At 38.8% G+C, this 26,490-nt stretch overlaps 1 protein-coding gene across 1 annotated transcript; it reads right to left on the bottom strand.

Moving 5' to 3' along the window:
• Positions 1-1,294: 1,294 nt before the first annotated feature.
• LRIT3 (leucine rich repeat, Ig-like and transmembrane domains 3) lies at positions 1,295-20,319 on the bottom strand. Its single transcript, XM_055587955.1, has 4 exons — positions 20,059-20,319; positions 16,904-17,376; positions 4,898-5,203; positions 1,295-3,990 (listed from the first exon to the last, which is right to left on the bottom strand). The coding sequence occupies exons 1-4, from the start codon at positions 20,172-20,174 to the stop codon at positions 2,885-2,887; spliced, it is 2,001 nt and encodes a 666-aa protein (XP_055443930.1). The 5' UTR covers positions 20,175-20,319; the 3' UTR covers positions 1,295-2,884.
• Positions 20,320-26,490: the final 6,171 nt, after the last annotated feature.

Here is a 26,490-nt window from a genome sequence, read left to right as displayed (position 1 = left end):
AAGTAACATATTGTAGTCATATTTAATTACCATATATATTACTATTTATCATTTATGACTGCTCTTCACAAGGCATATATGTCAGTTGCTCAGTTGTATCTGACTGTTTGCGACCCCATGGGCTGTAGCCTGCCAGGCTCCTCTGTCCATGGAATTTTCCAGGCAAGAATACTGGAGTGGGTTGCCATGCTCTTCTCCAGGGGATCTTCCCGACCCAGGGATCAAACCCTGGTCTCCTGCATTGCAGGCAGACTCTACCATCTGAGCCACCAGCTTATAGTGATAGTGAAAAACAGGCTGCTGCTCATGTGGAACTCCATGTTGCTTGCTATAATATCAGCCTTCCCCTCCCACTCAAAGAAGCACATACTTGTAAGAACATAAGAGCAATGATATCATCAGGATAACCCTACGTTCAAATGTATGTATTTTGAGAAACTAGATGATTTACAATTTGCTCTTACTATGAGTAACAAGTTGCTTGTGACTCACCTCCTATGCCAAGTCCAAGTTGAGGATGACAAAAGTGTTTTCTCCTGCCATTCCTATCCCCTTTCCACCACCAATTAGCTTTTCCTTGCTGGGCAAAATTAAATCCAGGCTGCACTTGATTTTAATTATGAGAGCAGTCAGTAATTTATTTCATCAGGATGATCCAAGTGAAGAAAGCTGAGTGCTGAAGAATTGATGCTTTTGAACTGTGGTGTTGGAGAAGACTCTTGAGAGTCCCTGGGACTGCAAGGAGATCCAACCAGTCCATCCTAAAAGAGACCAGTCCTGGGTGTTCATTGGAAGGACTGATGTTGACCACCTGATGCAAAGAGCTGACTCATTGGAAAAGACCCTGATGCTGGGACGGATTGGGAGCAGGAGGAGAAGGGGACGACAGAGGATGAGATGGCTGGATGGCATCACTGACTCAATGCACATGAGTTTGGGTGAATCCGGGAGTTGGTGATGGACAGGGAGGCCTGGCGTGCTGTGATTCATGGGGTCGCAAAGAGTCAGACATGACTGAGTGACTGAACTGAACTGATCCTTGTATCTTTTCTTGACAAATAGCCTGCCTTTGTACGGTTTGGGTGTCTTTTGGCTCAACAGTCTGTAACATTCGCCCACAGCTATATTATTTCTAAGATGGTAGTATTTTGGCAGTCTGTTTATATGAACTTTTTAAATATGGCAATGAAATTCCATGATGCTTTTAGAGTAAAGAAATGCATGTTTTTGCCATCATTAAATTTAAAATAAATCATGTAACATAAGTTGAACACAAAACTGTCTTTAAAAGGTATTTTATTTTTTAAAAAATCCAAAAAATGGATACTGAATTTAAAACTGTTAGATCATTAGACAATGCACATAGTGATGAAAGCACCAAGGTCAAACAGGTTGGAAAGGACAGGAAAGAGGATAAGAAGGCGAGGTTTGGGAGTTCTGAGCAGGACATCTATCCATGCCAATCTTCTAATACAGATAACAGTGAAACTAGATTTCTCTTTTTCTTTTTAATTAAAAGCCATTTGGAATGAGAAGGTTTTCATCCTCTGGCTGCTTATATTATGATTTCCACAATGTGTTACATTAAAGCCGATTTGTTTCTTATGTAAAATATATTTTCTTAGAACTTGCTTCTCAGTATATTTCATGACACCTTTATAAATCTGCTCTATACTCCTAAATCTTCAATGTAGAGAATATAATATTTAGTAAATATGGTTAAAAAATTTCTTTAGAAAAGCTAAATTTTATTTATCAATTCCCTTTCCTATCTAATCATGTGGCCCACTCCAATCAAATTTCCCTGATGTTTTTAACCTTGAGTTTGACTAAATCAATCCACTGAATTTGCTCTTTCAAAATCCTAAGACATCCTTTTTGGATCTAAAAGACTTTCAAAGATCATTCCTTTATCCAGGTAATCAAAATATAACATGGCAAAAGACAAACCCTTTAGCCACGGTCCTTTGGCTGCATGAATATTTTCTGACAAAGCAGAAAGAAAAAAAAAAGTGAAGAAAGTAGGGGGAGTGGAGGGAGAGAAGAAAAGAGGGAAGGGGAAAAGAAGTGTAAATATAAAACTGTTAAAGAGATTGTTTTAAAATGAGTACATTTTTTAAAAAGACCCCATACAGTCTGTTAGCAGATGTATTAGAATGCAACAGTTACTATCTTCTCAAAATGGTCTAACTATTTGCCATGATCTTCTTTTTAACTTATTTTTGCTAGTACCCATATTTCTAAGGACAAGGGAAATTTTTTTCATACTTTCAATACGAATACCACTATACTATATTATAATGCATAATGGTACTAAGAGCTGGAGCCCTCCCCACCCACTGGGTTGCATTTAACCATAGTGAAAGCAAAATTATGTACTGTTCCACTCCACCGGGCAATGGCAGCAAAAGGGCACAGCAAATGCCATAGAGCACTTTGAACAAGAAGTAACATCAAGGCTTAACTGGTTGTACTAATCTTTCTTCACTGCCCCAAAAAGCTAGCTTTGTAAAATTCAGAGTTTACTTTTTATGACTATTTTCACATGAATTTATTTTTAAGAACTAAAGCATTATCCTAAAATATATTATTAACTGACTTAGCACTACCCTAAAAATGATTTCTATGGACATTTTCTACAGAAAAAAAATCAAAATTATTTGTCTTTTCAGTTCAGAAGTCTCATGATTTTTTTAAACAGACTTAAAAGCACTCCATCTGTGATTTTTTTTCATAAAGGATGTGAAAAGCGTCCAAAAGTCATCCAAAGAGAGGGTCAACGATACCCCTAGATACTTAATTTTGTGAAAGAAATTCTGTGGAGCTCACATGTGCGTGAGCTGTAAAACCTTAGCAATAATACTCCGATCCAGAACCCTCACTTTTAATAGTCAGGAGACTCCATACTTGACCTAGAGCAAAGCGGCAGTTTTTCTGATTCGGCTCTGGGCCTTCGCGCCCACAGTTCCCCTACACTTTGAGACCTGGGGGACAGTGTCTCAAACTGGATATAAGTCTCTTTTGCCAAATCATCTTCCCAGAGGGAGTCTGGCTTACACTGAAGTTTGCAAACTTTGTACAACAGGAAAAAAATCAACGGCAAGACAGCAACGCAGGCAGCACCACTCAGCACCATCAGGAAAAACTCTTGAGAATCTCCTTCTTCAGCTCTGCCAGTAGAAAAGGTGACACATTGGTCTTTCTGGGGAGGCATTCCCTTTGGACAGACACACGCTATATACTGCCAACCAGGCAGCAAGCCGTTTATGGTGACTTGGTTCTTGCTGGAGTTCACATTAAGCAGCAGCAGGTCCTTCTCACCATATTTGGAATAAAACACAGTCACTTCCGAGTTCTGGGTGGTGTTAATGGTGTCCCATGTCAAAACCACGCTTTCTTCTGTTTCGCTGACCACCTGGAGGTTTTCTATTGTGGCATTCGCTTCCATCCGCAGGGCTCGATCCAACAGTGCCAACTCTTCTCTTCTACTTGCACTAGCTGGGGGAAGCTTCCCACCACCCATCTCTGCTTTAGCACTTCTTTTCCCATCTGGGCTGAGCGACTGTCGGCTAGCCATGGTGGTGCTTGCGGATATTCTAGTGCTTGGAGTTGTAGCTGAAGAAACAGTGGAGGAGAAGAAAGGAGACAAGGAGAAGGAAGCAGTGGAGGGAGGAGATGAAGTTGAAGTAGGAGGAGAAGTGGAAGAAGAGGAGGAATAAGGCCAGGGAGACGATGATGAACCAGGCAGAGATGCAGGGCGTCTAGATCCCGGCTGGACCTCTTGCTCAGGGTGCTTCCCAGTTCTTCTCTCAGAAGTATCTGATGAGATGGTGGTTCTGACAACACCGGCCACTGTCACAGTGACCACAGCTTCTGACATCCCAGCCAAATTTTTGGCCTTACATTTGTAATCCCCAGCATCCACGTAAGAAATGCCCGTCAAGCTTATTATGGACCATCTGACTCCCTCCCCTGGAGATTCCTGAATTACTGGAATAAAGAAAAATGCATACTCTGTGAGAAAAAAAGAAAGGAAAGACTCAAGCAACATGCCAACTGAAAAGTAAACAATTTCTGGTCCTACACGTAGACCTCTCACATAAGCGAAGAGAGAAGTGGCACACTGCAAGTCTCTGAAGGCAGGTGATGGTTCTGTAAGTGGTTTATATGGAAATCCAGGGCATGCCAGGTGACATGAGGTTTGTATGGGAAATAGTATTTTAAAAATACATGCGGCTGAGAATTAAGAAACTTGGGCCTGAGTAAACTTTTGTCACTAGTATGTGATTCTAGACAAGCTATCAGTTTTTAGACCTCTGTTTCCACATTTTTTAAATAAGGGGATACGACAAAGGCATCTCAGATATTGCTTCCAATTTTAACCCAATGTGATTCTATAAAATGTTTATCACAAGATATTATTTAAATACTTCTCAAAATATTTTTTCATTGTAATAAAATGCCAACCATCCACACAGTCAGAAGGCATCTGGATCATTGTCTAGCATGGAGGAGTCATAATTTCTGTTCCTTTCTTTCACAGTATATTTCATTTAGATAACCTGGTAAACCATGAGTTTTGTTTTTTTTTTTTAATTTTCCTCTGATGGAGGAAAGTTAAAGACAGAGGCCTATCTGCAACCACCCAAATGCTGAATCACGTTGTTTTCCATCTAAGAAAAAAAAAATCAGATTGTCTAATTTCATCTATGTGGCTAATCAGACAAACGGAGGAAAATATTGATCAGTAAAGTGTACCTTTCAAAATTTTTCCATTCAACACTCTTAGCAATATTTTATTAGAAATAGCCAGACAATTTCAAACCATACAAAAACACAAGATTAAGGTCACACATTTGTAAACATCTTATTTCAAAGGCCTGAATTAAGAAGATACCTGTATAATTGACTGGCGAGCTATCTGGTCTGGTCCACGTGAGCTGCGGGGTGGGGTAGCCAGTGGCGTCACACCGCAGCAGGACATTGCTGCCCAGAGCTGATGTGATCTGGGTAGCCGAGGTCATCACTGATGGCTTCACACACTGCTCCAGCTCAGCTCGCTGAAATGAAATCCCTGTGAGGCGTTCCGGTTCACTACACACCATCATCGGATCAAGAAGTACTATTGCAGGGTCAGCGACTTTTGACAATGACATTATTTTGGAAATGTGACAGTCACAGAACCATGGGTTGTCCTGCAGACCTAGACCAAAAGGGAGAAAAAGGTTGATAAAGTTTTTCCTGATGACATCCGTCTACTCACAGCCTCGTGGGATGGCATTTCTGCACTCTGGCCCTAAAAACATAAGTATTTTGAGAGATCAGAGTTGCCTGTCAGTTTTACCGTGCACACCAGCCACCAAATTCAACGTGTCCTGTAGTTCAGATCATCAATGATCATGTGTGTATGCGTGTGTACTCAGTTGTGTCCGCCTCTGTGACCCCATGGACTTGTAGCCTGCCAGCTTCCTCTGTCCACTGGACTTTCCTGGCAAGAATACTGGAGTGGGTTTCCATTTCCTTCTCCAGGGGATCTTCCCAACCCAGGGATCAAACTTGGGTTTCCTGCATTGCAGGCAGACTCTTTACCATTGAGCCACCTGGGAATCCTTTAATGATCACAGCTAATAGTTATTGAACATTTATTACAGACTAGGCTCTGTTCTAAGCACTTACCTGTTATCATTTGATTTAATCCCTACAGTTCTAGGAAAAGAATATTATTTCCCCCATTTTAAAAATGAAGAAGCTGAGACACAGAGAAACCAAATAACTTGACCAAGGTCATGCAGCTGATTAGTGTCAAAGTCAAGATCTGAATCCAAGTATCACAGAATGTCATAAATATGGTGACAGATTCTAGAGTGCCAGAAAGTATTTATATTATTATAAATATTATTATAGGGTGCTTAGAGGCACCTAACTCAACCTGAAATATGTCAGTATTTTGTGTGACTTTGAGGTAGTACAATTTCTGTGTAACCAAAGCATAGAGTGAGACATAGGCAAAGTTAGGTGACAAGATTGGAAAAAAAGTAGTAGAACATGGCTTGGCATGAATGTCACATGTGGTGGCCATGGAGGTACACTGCTCAAATCCCCCTTCAAGAGAGAATCAGCAGCAGGAAATACAGTTAGCTGACAGCCTCCAGTTGCAAGAACCTTCAGGATCTGCCTTGGCTTTCAGGACTGTTAGCCAAAGTGTTGTACCTTTCAAAGAGACTGACAGCGAAAGCTTAAAGAAAAGTGAGAAAAATATTATTGGAAAGGAAACAAAAGGACACACCCTTGTTATGAAGCAGGAGGAAGCTTAGCAACACTATCACAGGTGGTTAACACGGAAAGTAGAAAATGTACTCAATGAAATGAATATTCTGGCTAAGGATATTTCCACATGGTATTGACACTGCTGCCTGGCGTCTTCTTGCTGCTCATAGTAAAACATAAAGGAGAGACAACAGCTAAAGGAAGAATCGTTAAATGTAAAGGAGTGAAACCCAATAAACCTGCTTCTTACACCACCCTCTCCAAAATTCTCAAATTAAGGAAGGGTCTCAGAGCAAAAGTCAAATTCTGGTGGGTGGTTCTATACAATTAGTTGTTGCTACTGCTGCTGCTGCTAAGTCGCTTCAGCCGTGTCCGACTCTGTGCGACCCCATAGACGGCAGCCCACCAGGCTCCCCCGTCCCTGGGATTCTCCAGGCAAAGAACACTGGAGTGGGTTGCCATCTCCTTCTCCAATGCATGAAAGTGAAAAGTGAAAGTGAAGTCGCTCATCGTGTCTGACTCTTAGCGACCCCATGGACTGCAGCCCACCAGGCTCCTCCGTCCATGGGATTTTCCAGGCAAGAGTACTGGAGTGGGGTGCCATTGCCTTCTCCAATTAGTTGCTAGGATCTCAGAAAGATCTAAGATGGTGCCTTCAGAGCATTCAGTCAGACAGAAATCTTGAGGATCTTAAGGGTGATGTCCCATACCAGCTTTACAAAAAAAGCCCAAGGTTAGAAAAGATTTATCTCAAAGAGATTTGTGGTTGTGGAGTGGATTTGTATTGATTTTTAAGAAGAAAAAACAGAACCACAAGTTTAAAAAAGTCTAACCATGGTGCAAGACTTAACTATTCACTCATAAATTCCAGATTTATATCTATGCCTATTTTTATTATAACAGCACTTTGTGAGTGGTTCATATTTTTCTGCCAGTGTTGGTAAAGCTTACAATTTCTACTATCTTCTATATTAGAAATTTCTTTTCTTTCATGGATGAATTACCTTAACCTTCTTCTCACATTTAGTCCCACGAATCTATAATCAGTTCTCTAATACTGATTTAAATTCTACTCAGCCTGCCAATAAATATAAAATTCATTCTGTCATATAATATAATACTTGTAGAATACTCATACTTTCAAAAGACTTTGACTTTGTATGCCAGATTTTTTTCTTTATAAAATAATAACAAAAACAGACTTACAGATATAGAGAACAGGCTTGTGGTTGTCAAGGGGGGAGTGGAGGAGGCGAGGGAAAGACTGGGAGTTTGGGCTTAGCAGGTACAAACTATGACATACAGGATGGAGAGACAACAAGGGCCTACTGTGCAGCACAGGAAGCTACGTTCAATATCCTGTGATAAAGCATATGGAAGAGAACAGATACATGTATAACTGAGTCACTTTGCTATGCAGCCGAAATTAAACACATTGTAAGTCAATCATACTTTAATAAAAGTTAAAATAATAACATAAAACAGCAGTTGTTGGTTGCTTCCTATGAGACAAATACTGCACTTATCAAAGATTGTAAAGGGTCTACTTTTACCCTGCTTTAGGGTGACCTGGTAGCTCAGCTGGTAAAGAATCCACCTGCAACGCAGGAGACCCAGGTTTGATTCCTGGGTTGGGAAGATCCACTGGAGAAGGGATAGGCTACCCACTCCAGTATTCTTGAGCTTCCCTGGTGGCTCAGCTGGTAAAGAGTCTGCCTGCAATGCAGGAGACCTGGGTTGGATCCCTGGGTCAGAAAAATCCCCTGGAGGAGGGTATGGCTACCCACTCCAGTATTCTGGCTTGGAGAATTCCATGGACTGTATAGTCCATGGGGTCGCAAAGAGTCAGACACAACCGAACAATTTTCACTTTCACTATCCTGATGTTAAAGCTCTAATTCTTAACAACCGTATATATGTGTTATACTGACCTCAGGAAGCTAGTATGATTCTTCCAATTTCATACCAGAAGACATTAAGGCACAAAGAAATTACTGCCTTAACATTGTAAGTAGCTTAGAGTCCCAAGTCCTAGGTGTTTGAGCCTCCTAGTCTAGTGCTTCTTCCACCATAACTCACTTATCTCTTTGCCACCTAAAAGCATCTAGAGTATGGGTGGCAGCTACAAATAACACTGTTTTAACAAGTGTTAAAACAGCAATGTCTACAGCATAACTGTCTATATAGGGAAAGATCAAGAGAGCTATAAAATTAAGAGTTTCATTTATACTTTGAAACTGTTAAAAAAAAAGTGTTAATGGTAAAACAAAATTCTTTAAAAATTAATCTAAAGGATTACATCTAAAAGTGACGTGTTTATTTTTAAAACCCTCAAAAATAAAATGTTTATTCATGCTATGAACATCTAAAGTTAAGGGTACAACTTTTAAAGCCTTAATAATAATAGTAATCTAGAGCTGAACACATTCATGTGTTTTTTTCTTCTGGGGACAAAGATACAAGAACTCTCTGAAAGTTAAACTATTACTTGTACTGCATTCCTTGGCAAAGCACCAATCACAACCAGCAGTTTGCATTAATTAATTTTAAACTACTCTTGGATAGGGGTAAATGAACTTTGCCATGTCCTGTTTCTCAAAGGATAATGTTTTTTGTGCATCACAGTAATTGGATATGCTATTCTTTATGAAAAGTCAGCAATAAATTCCAGTACAAAAGTTATTGTGTAGACTGTAAGCTCTTGAAGGCAAAACCATGCCTTAGTCAACTTTGTGGAGGCAGTTTTACTTTGTTAAAGGCTTTTTAACAAATGGTGCTAGAACTACTGGACATTTATTTGGGAACAAATAGACCTTAACCCCTACCTCACACTAGACTCAAAAACTGTTTTGAGCTGGGTCATAGTCATAAGCATAAAAGCTAAGAATATAAAGCTAAAAACTGAATATAAAAGTTAAAACTACAAAGAAAGACTATCTCTGTGACCTGTGAAAGTGAAAGTGAAGTCGCTCAGCCGTGTCCGACTCTTTGTGACCCCATGGACTGTACCTGCCAGGCTCCTCTATCCATGGGATTTTCCAGGCAAAATTACTAGAGTGGGTTGCCATTTTCTTCTCCAGGGGATCTTCCCAACCCAGGGATCGAACCTGGGTCTCATGCATTGCAAGCAGACTCTTTACCCTCTGAGCCACAAGGAGGCTTCCTGTGATCTATAGGTATGCAAATATTTCTTAGATGGTACACAGAAATCACTAACAATAAAAGGAAAAAACTGATAAATTAGATGTCATCAAAATTTTAAGCTTTCTTACAAAAGACATCATGAAGAAAATTAAAAAAAAAAAAGACATCATGAAGATAATCAATAGACAAGTCACAGACTTGAGAAAATATTCATAACACATATAATTAATGAAGACATACTCAGTAATAAAAAGATGAACAACATTAAAAATTATAAATATACCAATGGTCAATAAGTAAATGTAAATGGCCAATACCATTACTCATCAGGGAAATGCAAACTAAAATGACAATATAATACCACTCCCCTGACATGACCACTCCCAAGAATAATGAAAATAATAAAGACTGACAATGTCAAGTGCTGCTGAGGATGTGGAACAAACAGACTGTGCTAATGGAAGTGTAGAACGGTACAACCTCTGGAAAACTGGCAGTTTCTTTCTTAAAAAGTTATATATCTAGCCACCCTATGACTTAACAATTTCAATCCTAGGAATTTATCCAAGAGAAATGAGAACATAGCCACAAAAACTTTGCACAAAAATGTTAATAGCAGCTTGCTGCTGCTGCTAAGTCGCTCCAGTCGTGTCCGACTCTGCGCGACCCCATAGACAGCAGCCCACCAGACTCTGCCGTCCCTGGGATTATCCAGGCAAGAACACTGGAGTGGGTTGCCAGTTCCTTCTCCATTGTGTGAAAGTGAAAAGTGAAAGTGAAGTCGCTCAGTCACGACCGACTCGTGGCGACCCCGTGGACTGCAGCCCACCAGGCTCCTCCATCCATGGGATTTTCTAGGCAGGAGTACTGGAGTGGCTTGACATTGCCTTCTCCAAGCAGCTTAATTCATAATAAAGCTAAAAACTGGAAACAGCCCATCTGTCCAACAACAGGACAGAAGATCAATAACTGGTACACTTATACAGTTGAATAGACTGAGCAATAAGAAACTACCAAGATGTGCAATGACATGGTTGAATCTCAAAAAAATATATAATGTTGAGTGAAAGAAGCCAAGCACAAAAGCACCTCAAATGAAATTATAGAATAGGTAAAGTTAACTTATGGTCGTAGAAATAAAAGTAGTAGTTCTCTGGGGTGGGGGAAGACTGATGAGACGGCACAGGGAAACTTTCTAGGGTGATGAAAATGCTCTGTATCTTGATGAGGGTGTGTGTTTTGTGCAGGTATAGGTTTACCATCATTTGCTAAATTGTACACAAGAGTCACGGAATGCATATGATATCTCAATTCCTCAAATTAAAAAATAGTTTAAGGAGTTCCCTGATTGCCTAGTGGTTAGGATTCCCAGCTTTCACTGCCGTGGCCTGGGCTCAATCGCTGGTCAGGGAACTGAGATCCCATAAGCCATACAGTGCAGCCAAAAAAAAATTTTTTATTAAATTTTTAAAAATAAAATTTTTTTAAAGTTTAAAAAATAAAAGTGATGTCTCTGGAGATGGACTGTGAAGTTGAAACTTGACTCTGCCTCTTTACCAGCTGGAAAAAGAAGGTGATGACAGTTACAGACCCACCTCATGGGTTGTCCTGGAGGCTGAGATACTGCCAGGCAGTCCTCAGATGCATGTCTGGCAAAGGGTAAGCCTTAATTGTATGGATTTGTCTCCTCTGTGCCTAGGAAAGAGCAGGTAAGCCAATAGAGCATCAGAAGTATTTGTAGAACTAAATTAATGCCATTTTACAGAACCCTGTGGGAATACTCAGGGCCACCACTGCCCTTTGGCAAACTCCATTCTGAATTTTTTGTTGTTTAGTTGCTAAATCGTGTCTGACTCTTTTATGACTGCATAGACTGTACCCCACCAGACTCCTCTGTCCATGGGGTTTCCCAGGCAAAAACACTGGAGTGGGTTGCCATGTCCTTCTCCAGGGGACTTTCCCAACCCAGGAATCAAAACCATCTCCTGCATTGGCAGGTGGCTTCTTTACTCCCGAGCCACCAAGGAAGCCATTCTGAATAGAAGAGCCCTTTACAACTAAGCAACTTTAGGTTCCCATAAGGACACAAAAAAGCAATTTATACTCTTCTACTACAGTGTTTTTCCTCCAAGATAAACAGTGTTAGGCCTTACAGACTTTGCCTGTGTAAATATTTTCTTATTCTTGAGAAAGAGGTCATGGAAATTTACCTGTACTGCAAATCAATCTAGTTTCATAGTTAATTTAAATGGTTATTTGCAGGACACTACTTTACATTTTTATAACTATATTAAAGGACAATTTTATTAGGTTGATATTTTTATTCACACAGAAGAGAAGTGGAGTAACTGAAAAGCCTCTCCCTAAATTATTTTTTATTAAATAAATATTTGACTTAAATAGATCAGTAAAATAATATATATAAGGAAAATAACTCTGGTATTACTACATACCTTATATTACAAAGCAGTGGGGAAGAGCAAGGGTTCTACAACCAAATGGTTTATATTCAAACCCTACCTCCATCACTATGGAATAAATGAATCTGGGCAAGTGTTTTAACTTGTGCCTCATTTCTTCATCTATAAAATAGCGATGAAACAGTACTTATCATGGGGTTAATGTGAGACTAGAAGGAGTTATATCCATAAATTATAAGAACTAGGCTTGGACTAGCATCCATCAGTACTAGCTACTATTACTATTATAAATAGAATCTGTTAACAACAATAAACATAGGGTAATAAAAAAGAAATGAAAAGAGAATGTATCCCATTATAATAGTACAAAAGTAAATTTTACAGGGCACCTGGAAAGATATAATTGCTACAGTTAAGCACTTGAGTTCTAAATAGAGCTGCTTCTCACTACCATATTTAAACAATGAAATTGGAAGACTTAGGTACATTATAGTTAAACTAACAAAAAAGTCAAACTAGAGAAGTCCTTCTTTTCAAGATACTCACTTCTCAGTCACAATTGCTATGGATTTTTGTTGATCTAAAATCATAGCCTCAGAAACTGTCCAATTTATTTTCTAAAGGACTGTCACATAAACTGCATTCTCATTACATTTCTATTGGCAAGATGGAGTAAATCCTGTTATCTCCATTTTCCAGATGTGAAAACTGAGTTTTCTGTGTGTGATACACACACATGAACAAGTCTTCTTTGCAGAGGGTAGCACTTCTTTCCCCATTTTGTTACGCAGCAGTCATGACTTTGCTTTGGTCAGCTGCCACACGTGGCTGGACATGTTTCAAAATATCTTTTGTTGCTTATTATTCTGATTATAAAAAGTAATGCATGATAATTGCAGAACATTTTGAAAATACAGAAAAGCAGAAAGATGTCAAAGAGAACAGTTAATCAATTAGTATAACTTTTAGTCTTTTTCTTTGCAAATTGTAAAATACTCATGATCATGCATTATTGCATGATCATGTAAAATTACATAAATTTAATGTTATACTAAAAGTATTCTTGTGTAAGTTTTTAAATAATCTGAACTGTTCCTCAATAAAATATTAGCAAACCAAACCCCAGAATACAGTAAAAGGATCATATACCATAATCAAGTGGGATTTATTCCAAGGATGCAAAGATGGTTTAACATCCACAATTTAATCAGTGTAACATATCATTTAGCAAATTGAAGGATGAAACACATGATCCTCTCAATAGATACAGAAAAAGCATCTGACAAAATTAAAAATCCATTTATGATTTTTAAAAAAAACTCTCAACAAAATGGGTATAGAGGGAATGTACCTCAACATGTTAAAAGCCATATATGACAAACTCATAGTTAACACCATACTCAAGGATGGAAAGCTGAAAGCTTTTCCACTAAGATTAGAAACAAGATAAGGATGCTTAGTCTCACCACTTTGATTCAACACTATATTGGAAGTACTAGCCAAAAAAAAAGAAAAAGGAAAGAAATAAAAGGCACTTGTATCTAGAAAGGAAGAAGCAAAACTGTCACTATTTGCAGATGACATGAAACTATATATAGAAAACACTAAAAAACCACCAAAAAAAAAGAACCATGAATTCAATAAACTCACATGATACTAAATCAATATACAGAAATCTGTGGCATTTCTATACACTAACAACAAGAAATCAGAAAGAAAAATTAAGAAAACAATCCCATTTATAATTACAACAAAAATAATAAAATACCTGGAAATAAATTTAACTAAGAAAATGAAAATCTGTACACTAAAAACTATAAGACACTAATGAAAGACATTGAGGATGATGAAAATAAGTGGAATGATATACTGTGCTCATAGATTGAAAGAATTAATATTTTTTAAATAACTCTATTACCCAAAGTGATCCATATATTCAGTGCTATCTAATCAAAATTTCAATGGCATAGTTCACAGAACTACAACAAATAATTCTAAAATTTGTATTGGACCACAGAGGATCCCAAATAGCCAGAATAATCTTGAGAAAGAAAAAAGCTGGAGATATTATGGTTCCTGACTTCAAATTATACTACAAAGCTGTAAAAATTAAAGAGTATAGTACAAGCACAAAAACAGGCACACAGATCAGTGGAACAGAACTGAGAGCCTGGAAACAAATCCACACAGGTGTGGACAATTTACAACAAAGGAATAAAGAACATGAAAACGAGAAAGGGTGGTCTTCAATAAGTGGTGTGAGGAAAGCTGGACAGCCACATGAAAAAGAATGAAACTAGACCACTACCTTGGAGAAGGCAATGGCACCCCACTCCAGTCCTCTTGCCTGGAAAATCCCATGGACGGAAGAGCCTGGTAGGATGCAGTCCACGGGGTCGCTAGGAGTCGGACACGACTGAGCGACTTCACTTTCACTTTTCACTTTCATGCATTGGAGAAGGAAATGGCAACCCACTCCAGTGTTCTTGCCTGGAGAATCCCAGGGATGGGGGAGCCTGCTGGGCTGCCATCTATGGGGTCGCACAGAGTCGGACACGACTGAAGCGACTTAGCAGCAGCAGCAGCAGCACCAGACCACTACCTTACACTATACACAAAAATTAAGTCAAAATGGATTCAAGACTTGAATATAAGACTTCAAACCATAAAATTTCTAGAAGAAAATGTAGGTGATAACCTCACTGACTTTGGTCTAAGTCATGTTTTGTGGATCTGACTCCAAAGGCAAGGAAAGCAAAAAGGAAAATATTAATGTTCTATAAAATTATTTCTTTATATTAATATTAGCAACTAATCATTAGAGAGCTATTAGTAGCCATTTAGCAATTTGATTTTATTTTCTAGTCTATATATCTATTGAGTAATATTATTAGAATTAGGAATTGCATTCAAAGAAACTTTTAAAAATACATAGCGAAATAAAATTCCAATGTTATGGATTTTAAGTTATGAAAGTTTTTAGCCATTAGTGTTACTCATAAGAATCAAATTAGTCACTAGAATAAAGTAATTAGGTACTACAGTATGGTTTTGCATGGCTCCTATCACAGTATACTTATTAACATTTAAGGACTCCACAACTATTGCTAAATTAAACTAATTTTTTTCTCTAACCCACCCTAAAATGCTTCTCTTATTATATAAACAAAAATGTCTGAAGGATAGATAGTGGTCAAAACATGAAACAGCTATGCAAGAAAAATTTTGTGACTTTTTCTCTATTTGGTTCTTGTGGAGAAAATATTTTTAGTTTCATAAGCACTAAAATGCATATACATTTCAAAAAGTAATGCTAAAGCCATTTAAGTGCTGTCACAGTATTTCATTTTTTTCCCAATTAAAACACTTTTTATTGAAGTGTAGTTAAGATACAATATATGATATAGGTGTACGATATAGTGATTCAAACTTTTTAAAGGTTATACTCCATTTACAATTATTATAAAATACATAGTAATTTCCTTTCTATAAAAAATATCAAAATTATCTTTCATTTATACTTTATTTCAGAAAATATTTAGCAAGTGATATTGGTCAGTAGAAATTTCTGGCACAATTTCTTAGCATCCAGTTGCTTCTCATTCCAAAGTCTTATAAGTCATTTCACTGACCAAACACTCAAAATTTCTTTCATTTTTCTGAGAATTACAACTTCTTCTGCAGCCATGATGAACATATCTTGTGTAATTCCAAAAAGCCTTATGGCATGAACAAAACGTGTGTTTTTGCTCAGTCATGTTGGAGTCTTTGTGACCCCATGGACTGTAACCTACGAGGCTCCTCCGACCATGGGATTTTCCGGGCAAGAGTACTGGAGTGGGTTGCCATTTCCTTCTCCAGGGGATTTTCCTGACCCAGGGATTGAACCCGGGTCTCCTGCATTGCAGGCAGATGCTTTAGCAAATCAAATTGCTTTGTCAAAGCCCAGGTCTGTGTCTCATACAAAGGTGGGAAAAGGCCTCGCTGCCCACAGATACTGTTGAGAAGGGTCTCAGTTCACTGACTTCAACTGGGCAGTCACGTTTACTGGGCATTCACCAGAGCAGTGTGCAAAGCACTGTAGAAAGACAAATAGAAGAGAAGGGCTTGCTAGAAGGAGCTTACATGTTAAGAATCCAAGATAAATATCCATAGAATCTGAACAAATTCAGGACCAAAGTACACAAGATTAAACACAGCTAAACTAAGAGATTAAATCCATTAGGAGACCCATCTAGGGTCAGTAAAATAACTGGTGTTTAGACTAGTTTGTTTATTTGTTTGTTTTTTAAATTAAGAATGTATGGAGGCTACCGGGCTTTCCTGTTGGCTCAGATGGTAAAGAATCTGCCTGCAATGCAGGAGACCTGGGTTTGAACCCTGGGTCGGGAAGATCCCCTGGGAAGGAAATGGATACCCACTCAGTATTCTTGCCTGGAGAATCCCATGGACAAAGCAGCCTGGTGGGCTACAGTCCATGGGGTTGCAACAATTTGGACACAACTGAGTGACTCACATATATACACACACATCTGGAAGCTATACTTCCTAACCAACTAAACCACTGCTACTTAATAAAGATGCAGATGCCCTCCCCTCACTCCTGAAGACCCTGATAAAGGGCTGAAAACAGACCAGAGCAAAACGTCAGTTGTGGCAGAGTATGGAGCACTGATGTGCTCATAAGAATCAGAGCAGGTTGATAGATTTTGTCATTCTTCTCCAGGTTCTCTAAGAGCAGCATTTGCCTCTCAGTTTATGAGGCAAATTTCCTTCCCTCCCGTCACATGCACACACAAACACCTGCTGCCCTCATTCCACAAACATGGATGCATTCACGCTCATACACTACACACATGGTGTGCACGCATACAGACACAAAAAGAGTCATTATACCTTACACAGGGCAGACCGGAAAACTGACCTCGGTCAAATGATAAAGTACTATTCCATCAAAAGTGCAAGTACAGAGTAAAACACCAAATTCAAGAGATGCGAAAATACTGGACAACTGAAAAAGGTACACAGAGCTAACTGTCTGGACCTGAGAAGCGCAGAGGCTGTGAGCTTACCGAGAACAATTCTTCTTGGTGGAAGGTCCAGGCTTCTGGATGATGCTGTCACTAAGTGGGACCAGCCTTCCAGGAAATCTGGTGGCAGTGTGGTTAATCTGTTGCTTGATAAATCCAAGTAGGTGAGGTTCTTCAGGTACCTGACTGCCTCCTTTGGCACATTGGTTATTCTGTTATTGTGCAAATCCAGGGTCCTCAGACGGGGCATGTCCCTCAGAGATGTCCAAGGGAAAGCCGTCAGAGAATTTCCATCCAAGCGCAATTCATGTAGATGCTTTAGGTTGTAAAAGCTGCTGATGTCAAGGCTGGCCACAGAATTGTAAGTCAGCCAGAGGTACTGAAGCTCCACCAGGTAGTAGAAGGCCTCGGCGGGGATCCTACGGACAACGGTCCTTTCTATGCGAAGCTTCACAGTGTCCACGGGAAAGTTTGTAGGTACCTCATTCATATCAAGGTCATTACATAGCACCGCCCTAGTGTCACAAAGCAACGGAAGGAAATCTGTTTCCTGAGGCTCATTTGAAAAAAGTAATACTTATTTGAACTATGCATTGAATTTTTCATTCCCTACTGGTTTGCACAAAGTATCCATTCAGCCTAGATGAATGCTCAGTAATAATTTGTCATCCTCATCATCTTCTTCTAGGTTGAACCATATGAAATGGCCATTTTAAAAACCATGGCCACATTAAAAACCATCAAATATCATTATTTTCATGTGACTCAACCTGAGCTTTTTATGTGTCAGGCATGTGCAATATACATCACATTCCACCCCTTTTTAATCATCACAACAACCCAATGAACCAATATCAGGGAATAGGTAAAGGTACCAGCTCTAGAGTCAGTCTGGTCTTGGTTTGACTGTAAGCTCTATCATCGTTGTGGCCATGGAAAGCCACTTCACCAGTCTCAACTCATTTTCCCACGTGGTACCCTTATGGTGAGTACTTGAGATGGATGGAAAAGTTTACACCTTCTTGGCACTCAGTAGGTGTTTACTAACAAGCACTCAATAGGTGTTTGCTATTATTATCATCAATCTCATTTTTATAGATAAAATAACTAGGCCCATCAACATTCGGTAACTTACCAGAGTCACAGAGCTAGTGGTTACACAACCATCTTTCAAAGCCACATCTGCCAGCTCCAAAGTGGACACTTTAAACCTCTTTAGGAAATGCCCCATTTTAAAAGAACCCCCTATTGAAGTTATAAATTGATCCTTATGAAGACGAGCACAAGAGAAAGGAAGAAAGAAAGGAGGGAAGGGAGGAAAGAAATGGCAAGTGTTCATATTGGATGACTAAAATTAAGCTCTGTTTTAATAATGTGACCAATGCATTGCTTTCAGCCTAAGAAATAAACCAACTAACTGCAAGTTTATTTTTTTTTTTTACTGCTCACAATTTAAGTGACCTTGAGCAAATGACATCATGATCTTATTTGTGGCATGTAGAAAAACAGGCATAGGAAAACAAGCCTGTCCGTGTGTGGGTGTCAAGTATGAAAAATCAGAAAATTTAGATTCATTTAAACCTGAAAAAAAATGCCTATTTATCTCCCATTATATATTCAGCTCCACCAGATTGCTGAAAATGATTAATATAAAGCATCATCTGAATTATGATACATTACACATTAGTAAACAGTCAATAAAACAGTCATTCAGTAAAACACATCACATTAAAACAGTGAATTTTTAAAGCCAGGCCATGATGTAAAGAGAAGGCTAAGCAATGTGCTAGTTGCCTCGTCTCCTCTCTTCAGGGGAAGTGCCTATGTGTCACTGGAATTCTCTGACATACCTCTTCATCTCTATTCTGAATCACAAATTTCAGTGTACTTTATACCAGAATGATCCAGCTTCTCCTCATTAAGTCGGCATTCTAGTGCATTGTATCGGAGAAAGCCTCAATTGGAAACTAAAAGACCCAGTCTCTGTCAGCCAGTCAACAACTCAGCACTGTGATCTCGGACAAGCCATTTTATCTCTATATGATTTATTCATTTAAAAAATTACAGTGGCCAAACTAGATTGTTTCTGGAGTTCTTGTCAGGCATAACATGCTATGATTTTATAAAATGCATCAATAATGGGGCCACCATGAAGAAGGAAACACTTCTGTTTCCTGTTTTCTGAAAGACAGTCTGATCTGAGTCATTAACTGCAGTATATCTTTTGCCAAGTAGGTCTTAAATTGTTACATTCTTCTCACTGTCTTTAACCCACCTTGAGTGGATATCTCAAACAGATACCAGGAGTTAGTAAATTTTATACAATAACATGAAAATTATACAAAAATATGTTATTTATTAGTTATTTGTATAAATTTATAAGACATAAATAGAGTGATTCTTTTAACAAATTACTTTGAAGCTTACTGTTCACTTCAACTGAGTCACACAAAAAATCTGAGTTTGTTGTTAAAAATTCTCTCTCAAAAAAAAACGTTTACTATGTTTAGCCAGTAAGAGTTCTGTTTTGTATTTAACTTCTATCTGAAAGGACTCATGCATATTATAACTAAACACTTGTTCTCACTTCACAAGCATATATTAAAGAAACACAGAGGTTAAGTAGCTTCTGCAAGGTCCCACAGTGTCCAACACAAAAGGCTGACCCATTTCTTTCAAACTCTAACATCTTAAAATGAAAAATTCTGATTATGAACGTCTCTCATTTCACTCATGTGATTGTCCTTCCCACTTCCTAAAGTCTATTCAGTTGGTATAAATAATCCTCTAATTGAAAGGGAAAACCCTGGAAACAAATGATCTGGGCTTGTCACACACATTCTGATCAGCCCTGCCCCCTTTTGCTTTCTATAAACAGGTTGAACTGGCCACACAAATTTCAGTGGTTTGACCTCCTGCCAGGTTCACTGTGTGAATACAAGTGCAATGAATATTTTAGTAACACAATGTGTTTGAGAGTCTCAAACAATTTGAGGGGCTTTGAAGGAGTTAAACTGCTCGAAGTGCAAACAATGGAGTAGGCAACCAGGATTAACACAGGTACGTTAAAGCTTATCTAAATTAAGCCTCCTCTCTGATTTCTGAGCAGAGTCAACTGTTTTCAAAACAAAGCCATCTGGTTTGAGTCCTTTTCCTCCGAATCATCAGAACACTGAGTAGCAAGGAGAGAAGCATACCTTGATCGCAGGCCATCATTTCTGCCGTGATAATCACAGGAGCACTGAGAAGGACATAAACAGTTCGCTCTCTCCAATAGGCTCAGTGCAATGCACAGACCTGCAAAGAGATGCATGGCTCCTTTTAGAGGTTATTTGGACAAAAGGTAAAAACCAAACCCTAAGCATTCAGAAACTGGTGCGCCAGGCATACAAATGGCCATTTAGTACCAGCAGATTACACAGGATTAGCTGAGATCTGTAGTTACTTAACCTTCAAGTGTAGCTTGCAGGGGATCAATCCGCCTAGACTTTGAAACTGTTTTCAGCAAAGTAACACATTCTAAGAGAAGTAAAAATCAAACAAGTGATTGGGTCGTTTATTTTTCTGGAATTGAGCTGCAGGAGTTGCTTGTATATTTTTGAGATTAGTTGTTTGTCAGTTGCTTCATTTGCTATTATTCTCTCCCATTCTGAAGGCTGTCTTTTCACCTTGCTTATAGTTTCCTTTGTTGTGCAGAAGCTTTTAATTAGGTCCCATTTGTTTATTTTTGCTTTTATTTCCAGTATTCTGGGAGGTGGGTCATAGAGGATCGTGCTGTGATGTATGTTGGAGAGTGTTTTGCCTATGTTCTCCTCTAGGAGTTTTACAGTTTCTGGTCTTAGGTTTAGATCTTTAATCCATTTTGAGTTTATTTTTGTGTATGGTGTTAGAAAGTGTTCTAGTTTCATTCTTTTACAAGTGGTTTTCCCAGCACCACTTGTTAAAGAGATTGTCTTTTCTCCATTGTATATTCTTGCCTCCTTTGTTAAAGATAAGGTGTCCATAGGTGCACGGGTTTATCTCTGGGCTTCCAGAAAAATAAACGACCCAATCAAAAAATGGGCCAAAGAACTAAATAGACATTTCTCCAAAGAAGACATACGGATGGCTAACAAACACATGAAAAGATGCTCAACATCACTCATTATCAGAGAAATGAAAATCAAAACCACAATGAGATACCATTTCATGCCAGTCAGAATGGCTGCGATCTGAAAGTCTACAAGCAATAAATGCTGGAGAGGGTGTGGAGAAAAGGGAACCCTCTTACACTGTTGGTGGGAATGCAAACTAGTACAGCCACTATGGAGAACAGTGTGGAGATTCCTTAAAAAACTGGAAATAGAACTCCCTTATGATCCAGCACTCCCACTGCTGGGCATACACACCAAGGAAACCAGAATTGAAAGAGACACATGTACCCCAATGTTCATCGCAGCACTGTCTATAATAGCCAGGACATGGAAGCGACCTAGATGTCCATCAGCAGACGAATGGATAAGAAAGCTGTGGTACATATACACAATGGAGTATTACTCAGCCATTATAAAGAATACATTTGAATCAGTTCTAATGAGGTGGTTGAAACTGGAGCCTATTATACAGAGTGAAGTAAGCCAGAAAAAAAACACCAATACAGTATACTAACGCATATATATGGAATTTAGAAAGATGGTAAAGATAACCCTGTATGCGAGACAGCAAAAGAGACACAGATGTATAGAACAGTCTTTTGGACTCTGTGGGAGAAGGAGAGGGTGGGATGATTTCGGAGAATGGCATTGAAACATGTATAATATCATATATGAAATGAATTGCCAGTCCGGGTTCAATGCAGGATACAGGATGCTTGGGGCTGGTGCACTGGGATGGCCCAAAGGGATGGTGCAAGGAGGGAGGAGGAAGGGGGGTTCAGGATGGGGAACACGTGTACACCCATGGTGGATTCATGTTGATGTATGGCAAAACCAATACAATATTGTAAAGTAATTAGCCTCCAATTAAAAATAAATAAATTTAAATTAAAAAAAAATCAAACAAGTGTCAAGAAAATTCAATAGTTTCTCATATCTAAATTTGCAAGGAAATGCCTATCAAATCCCTTTTCCTTAGATGTATTGCTACTATACCTTGAAGAAACACATAATGTTCAAAATACTTCAGTGTCTTATCAGATGTTAGGAAACACTGTAGATTACTTGCATGTTAAACATTACAAATTTTACTTTTTGCTTTCTACCAGCATGCATAATTGGAGAAGCAATGGTACCCCACTCCAGTACTCTTGCCTGGAAAATCCCACGGATGGAGGAGCCTGGTAGGCTGAAGTCCATGGGGTCGCTAAGAGTCGCACACGACTGAGCGAATTCCCTTTCACTTTTCACTTTCATGCATTGGAGAAGAAAATGGCAACCCACTCCAGTGTTCTTGCCTGGAGAATCCCAGGGACAGGGGAGCCTGGTGGGCTGCCATCTATGGGGTCGCACAGAGTCAGACACGACTGAAGCGACTTACAGGTAGCATCATGCATAATATTCAGTTTTATAAAATTTAGCTTTAAAGATAGAAGTGCATGACATAAAATTAATTTAATCAATATTGCCACGTTCTGCTTAGCCCCCAAAAACAAACTAAATAAAGTCCAGTACCTAGAGTATTTTAGGCAAAATGCTTGAATTCACCATGGTCACAGCAGCAATGAGACTATGGTAAGAAAGCATCCTGCGATGCTCCCAGGTCCTCACTATGCACTGCAGGCTCATGATCAACACATTTATTTTTCAGTAAAGGCTATTATCTTTGTTCTAGAACATATTTTGCTCCAAGCTAACTTCTCAAGTTATGAGCAATCAAACCTTATCTGAAGCTCAATTCTCCTGTCTGCTAGCATATATTAGGCTCTGTCCAAAAATAAAAATTAAATATTTAAAAAACTACTTCCATACACATAACATGGAATGAAATAGTCAAGGATTTAGGTAATAAATATATAAGGCACTTAATTTTCTTTTGACATGGTTCTATTCATCATCTTTTAATCAAAAAACTTTTTAAAAGAAAATTAATTTCATAAAAATAAGATTATGGAAAACACTATTTAAAACGAATAATACACATACACAAACAGCAGCATCAAATGAATTTTCTCAAAATAAAATACTGGAAAGCTGCAGAATCTGCACAATTCATTTGCTCATTCAGTATTTACTGAGCATTTAAAGAATTCAGTGCTTTGTACTATGTACAAAGCACTAAACTAAGTCCTAAGGGTAGAATTGATGCTTTTGAACTGTGGTGTTGGAGAAGATTCTTGAGAGTCCCTTGGACTGCAAGGAGATCCAACCAGTCCATCCTAAAGGAGATCAGTCCTGAATATTCATCGGAAGAACTGATGCTGAACCTGAAACTCCAATACTTTGGCCACCTGATGCAAAAAACCAACTCATTTGAAAAGACCCTGATGCTGGGAAAGATTGAAAGTGAGAGGAGAAGGGGATGAGAGAGGATGAAATGGTTGGATGGCATCACCGACACAATGGACATGGGTTTGAGTAAACTCCGGGAGTTGGTGATGGAAAGGGAGGCCTGGCCTGCTGCGGTTCATGGGGTTGCAAAGAGTCAGATACAACTAAGTGACTGAACTGAACTGAAGGGTAGAAAGATGGATAAGACACCATCACTACACAAAAGGAATCACATAATAGAGAGAGGCACAGAATACACTTGGAAGAAGCACAAGAGATCACCAGACCCAACAGTATTGGTGGGGAAAGGCTTCCTAGAGCAAGTGGTACCTGAGATGCCCCTTTGAGGCACACCAATGTATTCAGTGGAAAATCTGAAAGTGGCAAGCAGAGGAACAGCAGGAACCAAGGGAGGAAGCAAGAAAGAGCATGTGGTTCTTAGAGAAATATAAGCATTTCAGGTTGTATGTATGAAACACACACATAGGAGCAAGACAAAAAGCTGAAAAGTCCCTGTGGGACCATGTTGAAAAGGCTCATGAGGGTCCAACTGACAGACTTATAGTTACTTGGCAGATGATTGATTTTTTTGGTTTAAGATATGTGCTTTTTTTTTTTTCAAAAAGGAGAAATTACTTCTATTTCTTTGTTTCAAGTATTTATTTTTTTGGCAGTGCTGGGTCTCCGCTGCAGCACTGGGACCCTCAGTCTTGGTTGTGGCGTGCAGGCCCTTTAGTTGTGGCATGTGGATCTTTTTGGCTGCAGCACGAGAACTCCTAGTTGTGGTACGTGGGATCTAGATCCCTGACCAGCGACTAAACCCAGGCCTCCTGCCCTGGGGGCTCGGAGTCTTAGACATCGGACTACCAGGGAAGTACCGACTGAAGGTTTTCTGAGCTGAAGATTTGGGGGATGGGAGTTTTATTTTTAAAAGAAGAGTATTCCAGTTATAAAGCTGATACATTGATTACAGTGGAGAAAGGCAGAGGATGGAGAAATAAATTAGCAGATTATTATAGCAGTTTACCAATACAAGCATATGGACAGTTGTATATATTTGGATTAGTGTCCTGGTTTTCCTTTATTTGCAGTCAAAGGTGCTAAAGAAACAGCCCACAAAAATAAATACATAAGAAAACACAATATGCAAAGATACACAGCCTCACTAGCAGTTAAAAAAATGTGAAATGAAATGAATTTGTTAAAGTATATAGCTTTTAGTTTTAAAGAACTGATACAGCACTATTAGCAGGACTATAATGGGAAAGCGAACTTCTTCACTGCCAGTGGCCATGGAAATTAGTTCAGTCTTTCCAGAGCGCAAGCTCACAACAATAATACTGTTTCTATACTTTTATCCAGTAATTCTACTCTGAGGAAACACTCAGATAGAGTAATTTCTCCTTGCCTTCCCCACACAAAAAGTATTTGTACTAAAATATTCCCAGTGGTTCATCCACAATTCTTAAGAGTTGTGGATGAACCACTGGGAATATTTCAGCCATTTAAATATCCATTATTGGTCCACAATTAGTACAGAACAGACTGGGTCAGATGACCTGGGGATATACTGGGCCACACGTAATGGAAATTCTTAGCTTAAATGCTTGCTTATGACCTTATTAAAGTTACTAGCTATATTATTTGTATTCAGTCTGTTTTACCAGATTATTGTTTCCTGCATTACCAGATGTATGACTGAGCCTCAGATAAAAGTGATCATGACTAGAGCACTTAAAACAATTGACCAAATATATAGTTCTATAATAAGATCAAGGATTGTAACAGTGGAAGTCTATATACAGGGATAATCAACAAGAGGGAACAGTTCCTGGACCATAACAGACTGGTAAGACAGGTAGCCCAGAGGCTTTTGGTTGCTGTTAACGGGGCCTTGTCCAGGAACAGCAAATGGACTGGCCTATCAACAAAATCCCCACCTGACCTGGGAATGAGCATTGCTAGTACTGAGGGACACATAAGTCACAAAATCCTTCTCTAACCTTGGCCAAAATTATTACCCAAACAAGGGGATTATAAAATAAACAATGGTGCCCACTATCCAGTTCTACAAGAATCAAGTCATTAGCCACAGTAGGCATTGACCTACAATTCAGGGAATTGTAGGAATTCAGGGTGAAGGTCAGGATGAAGCACTTTTTGCTCTGGGGAAACAGGCAGAACTGACCCTCAGATGGTTATGTATTTTAAGAAGAAAATTTTATGAACCCAGTTTCTTGCATTTTTCCATACTTAAAAGAGCACTAAAAACATTAGCTAAGATACCTGTTCCTTGAAAAAGCAGTGACTTTTTACCAAGATATGTTCTTCATTGCACATATATACCGGCCTCCCCATTCACCCTTCTGGAACAGTCCTCAGAGCTTTCTGAAAGACCGTCTCTTGGGTTATAAACTTGAGGCTAGCTTGAATAAAATTTCCTATTCCTTTCCTACACTGACTATTGATTAATTTTTTCATCAACAAAACAAGATACGAAAAAGAGAACAAACATACAGAAACCCCCACTCCACTCTGATTAAACTTAATTCTCATGTCAAATATATGGAAATACATACACATAAAAATAGTAGTTAAAAAAGTAGAACACATATTAATATGCACAGGTTATAGTGTTACATGAAATATATATGGCATTGACTGACATGTGATTTAAAAACAATAGTGCTTAATATTCATTTGATCATTTTTGTTAAATAGTTAAGTGAATAATTGCATTAAAATTTGAAAATTGTGAAATCTTGACAGTTTCCCATTCTAGCTAGAAATAAATTCCAACAACTTATTTCAGTAATTATTTATTAAAGACTATTAACTGTTATTTGTTGTTGTGTTTTTTAGTTGATAAGTCGTCTCCAACTCTTTGGCGACCCCATGGACTATACCCTGAGGCTCCTCTGTCTGCGGAATTTCCTAGAATACTGGAGTGAGTTGCCATTTCTTTTTCCAGGGGATCTTCCTGACCCAGGGATTGAACCCATAATTCCTGCATTGGCAAGCGGACTCTTTACCATTGAGCCACTAGGGAAGCCCATTAACTATTATTCCGTTCAGTTCAGTTCAGTTGCTCAGTCGTGTCCAATTCCTTGCAACCCCATGAACCGCAGCACGCCAGGCCTCCCTGTCCATCATCAACTCCCAGAG

This window comes from Bubalus kerabau, chromosome 7, assembly GCF_029407905.1.
Source record: "Bubalus kerabau isolate K-KA32 ecotype Philippines breed swamp buffalo chromosome 7, PCC_UOA_SB_1v2, whole genome shotgun sequence".
NCBI classification, from domain to species: domain Eukaryota; kingdom Metazoa; phylum Chordata; class Mammalia; order Artiodactyla; family Bovidae; genus Bubalus; species Bubalus kerabau.
Note: the sequence above shows the minus strand (reverse complement) of the source record. Positions and strands in the feature narration are given on the sequence as shown.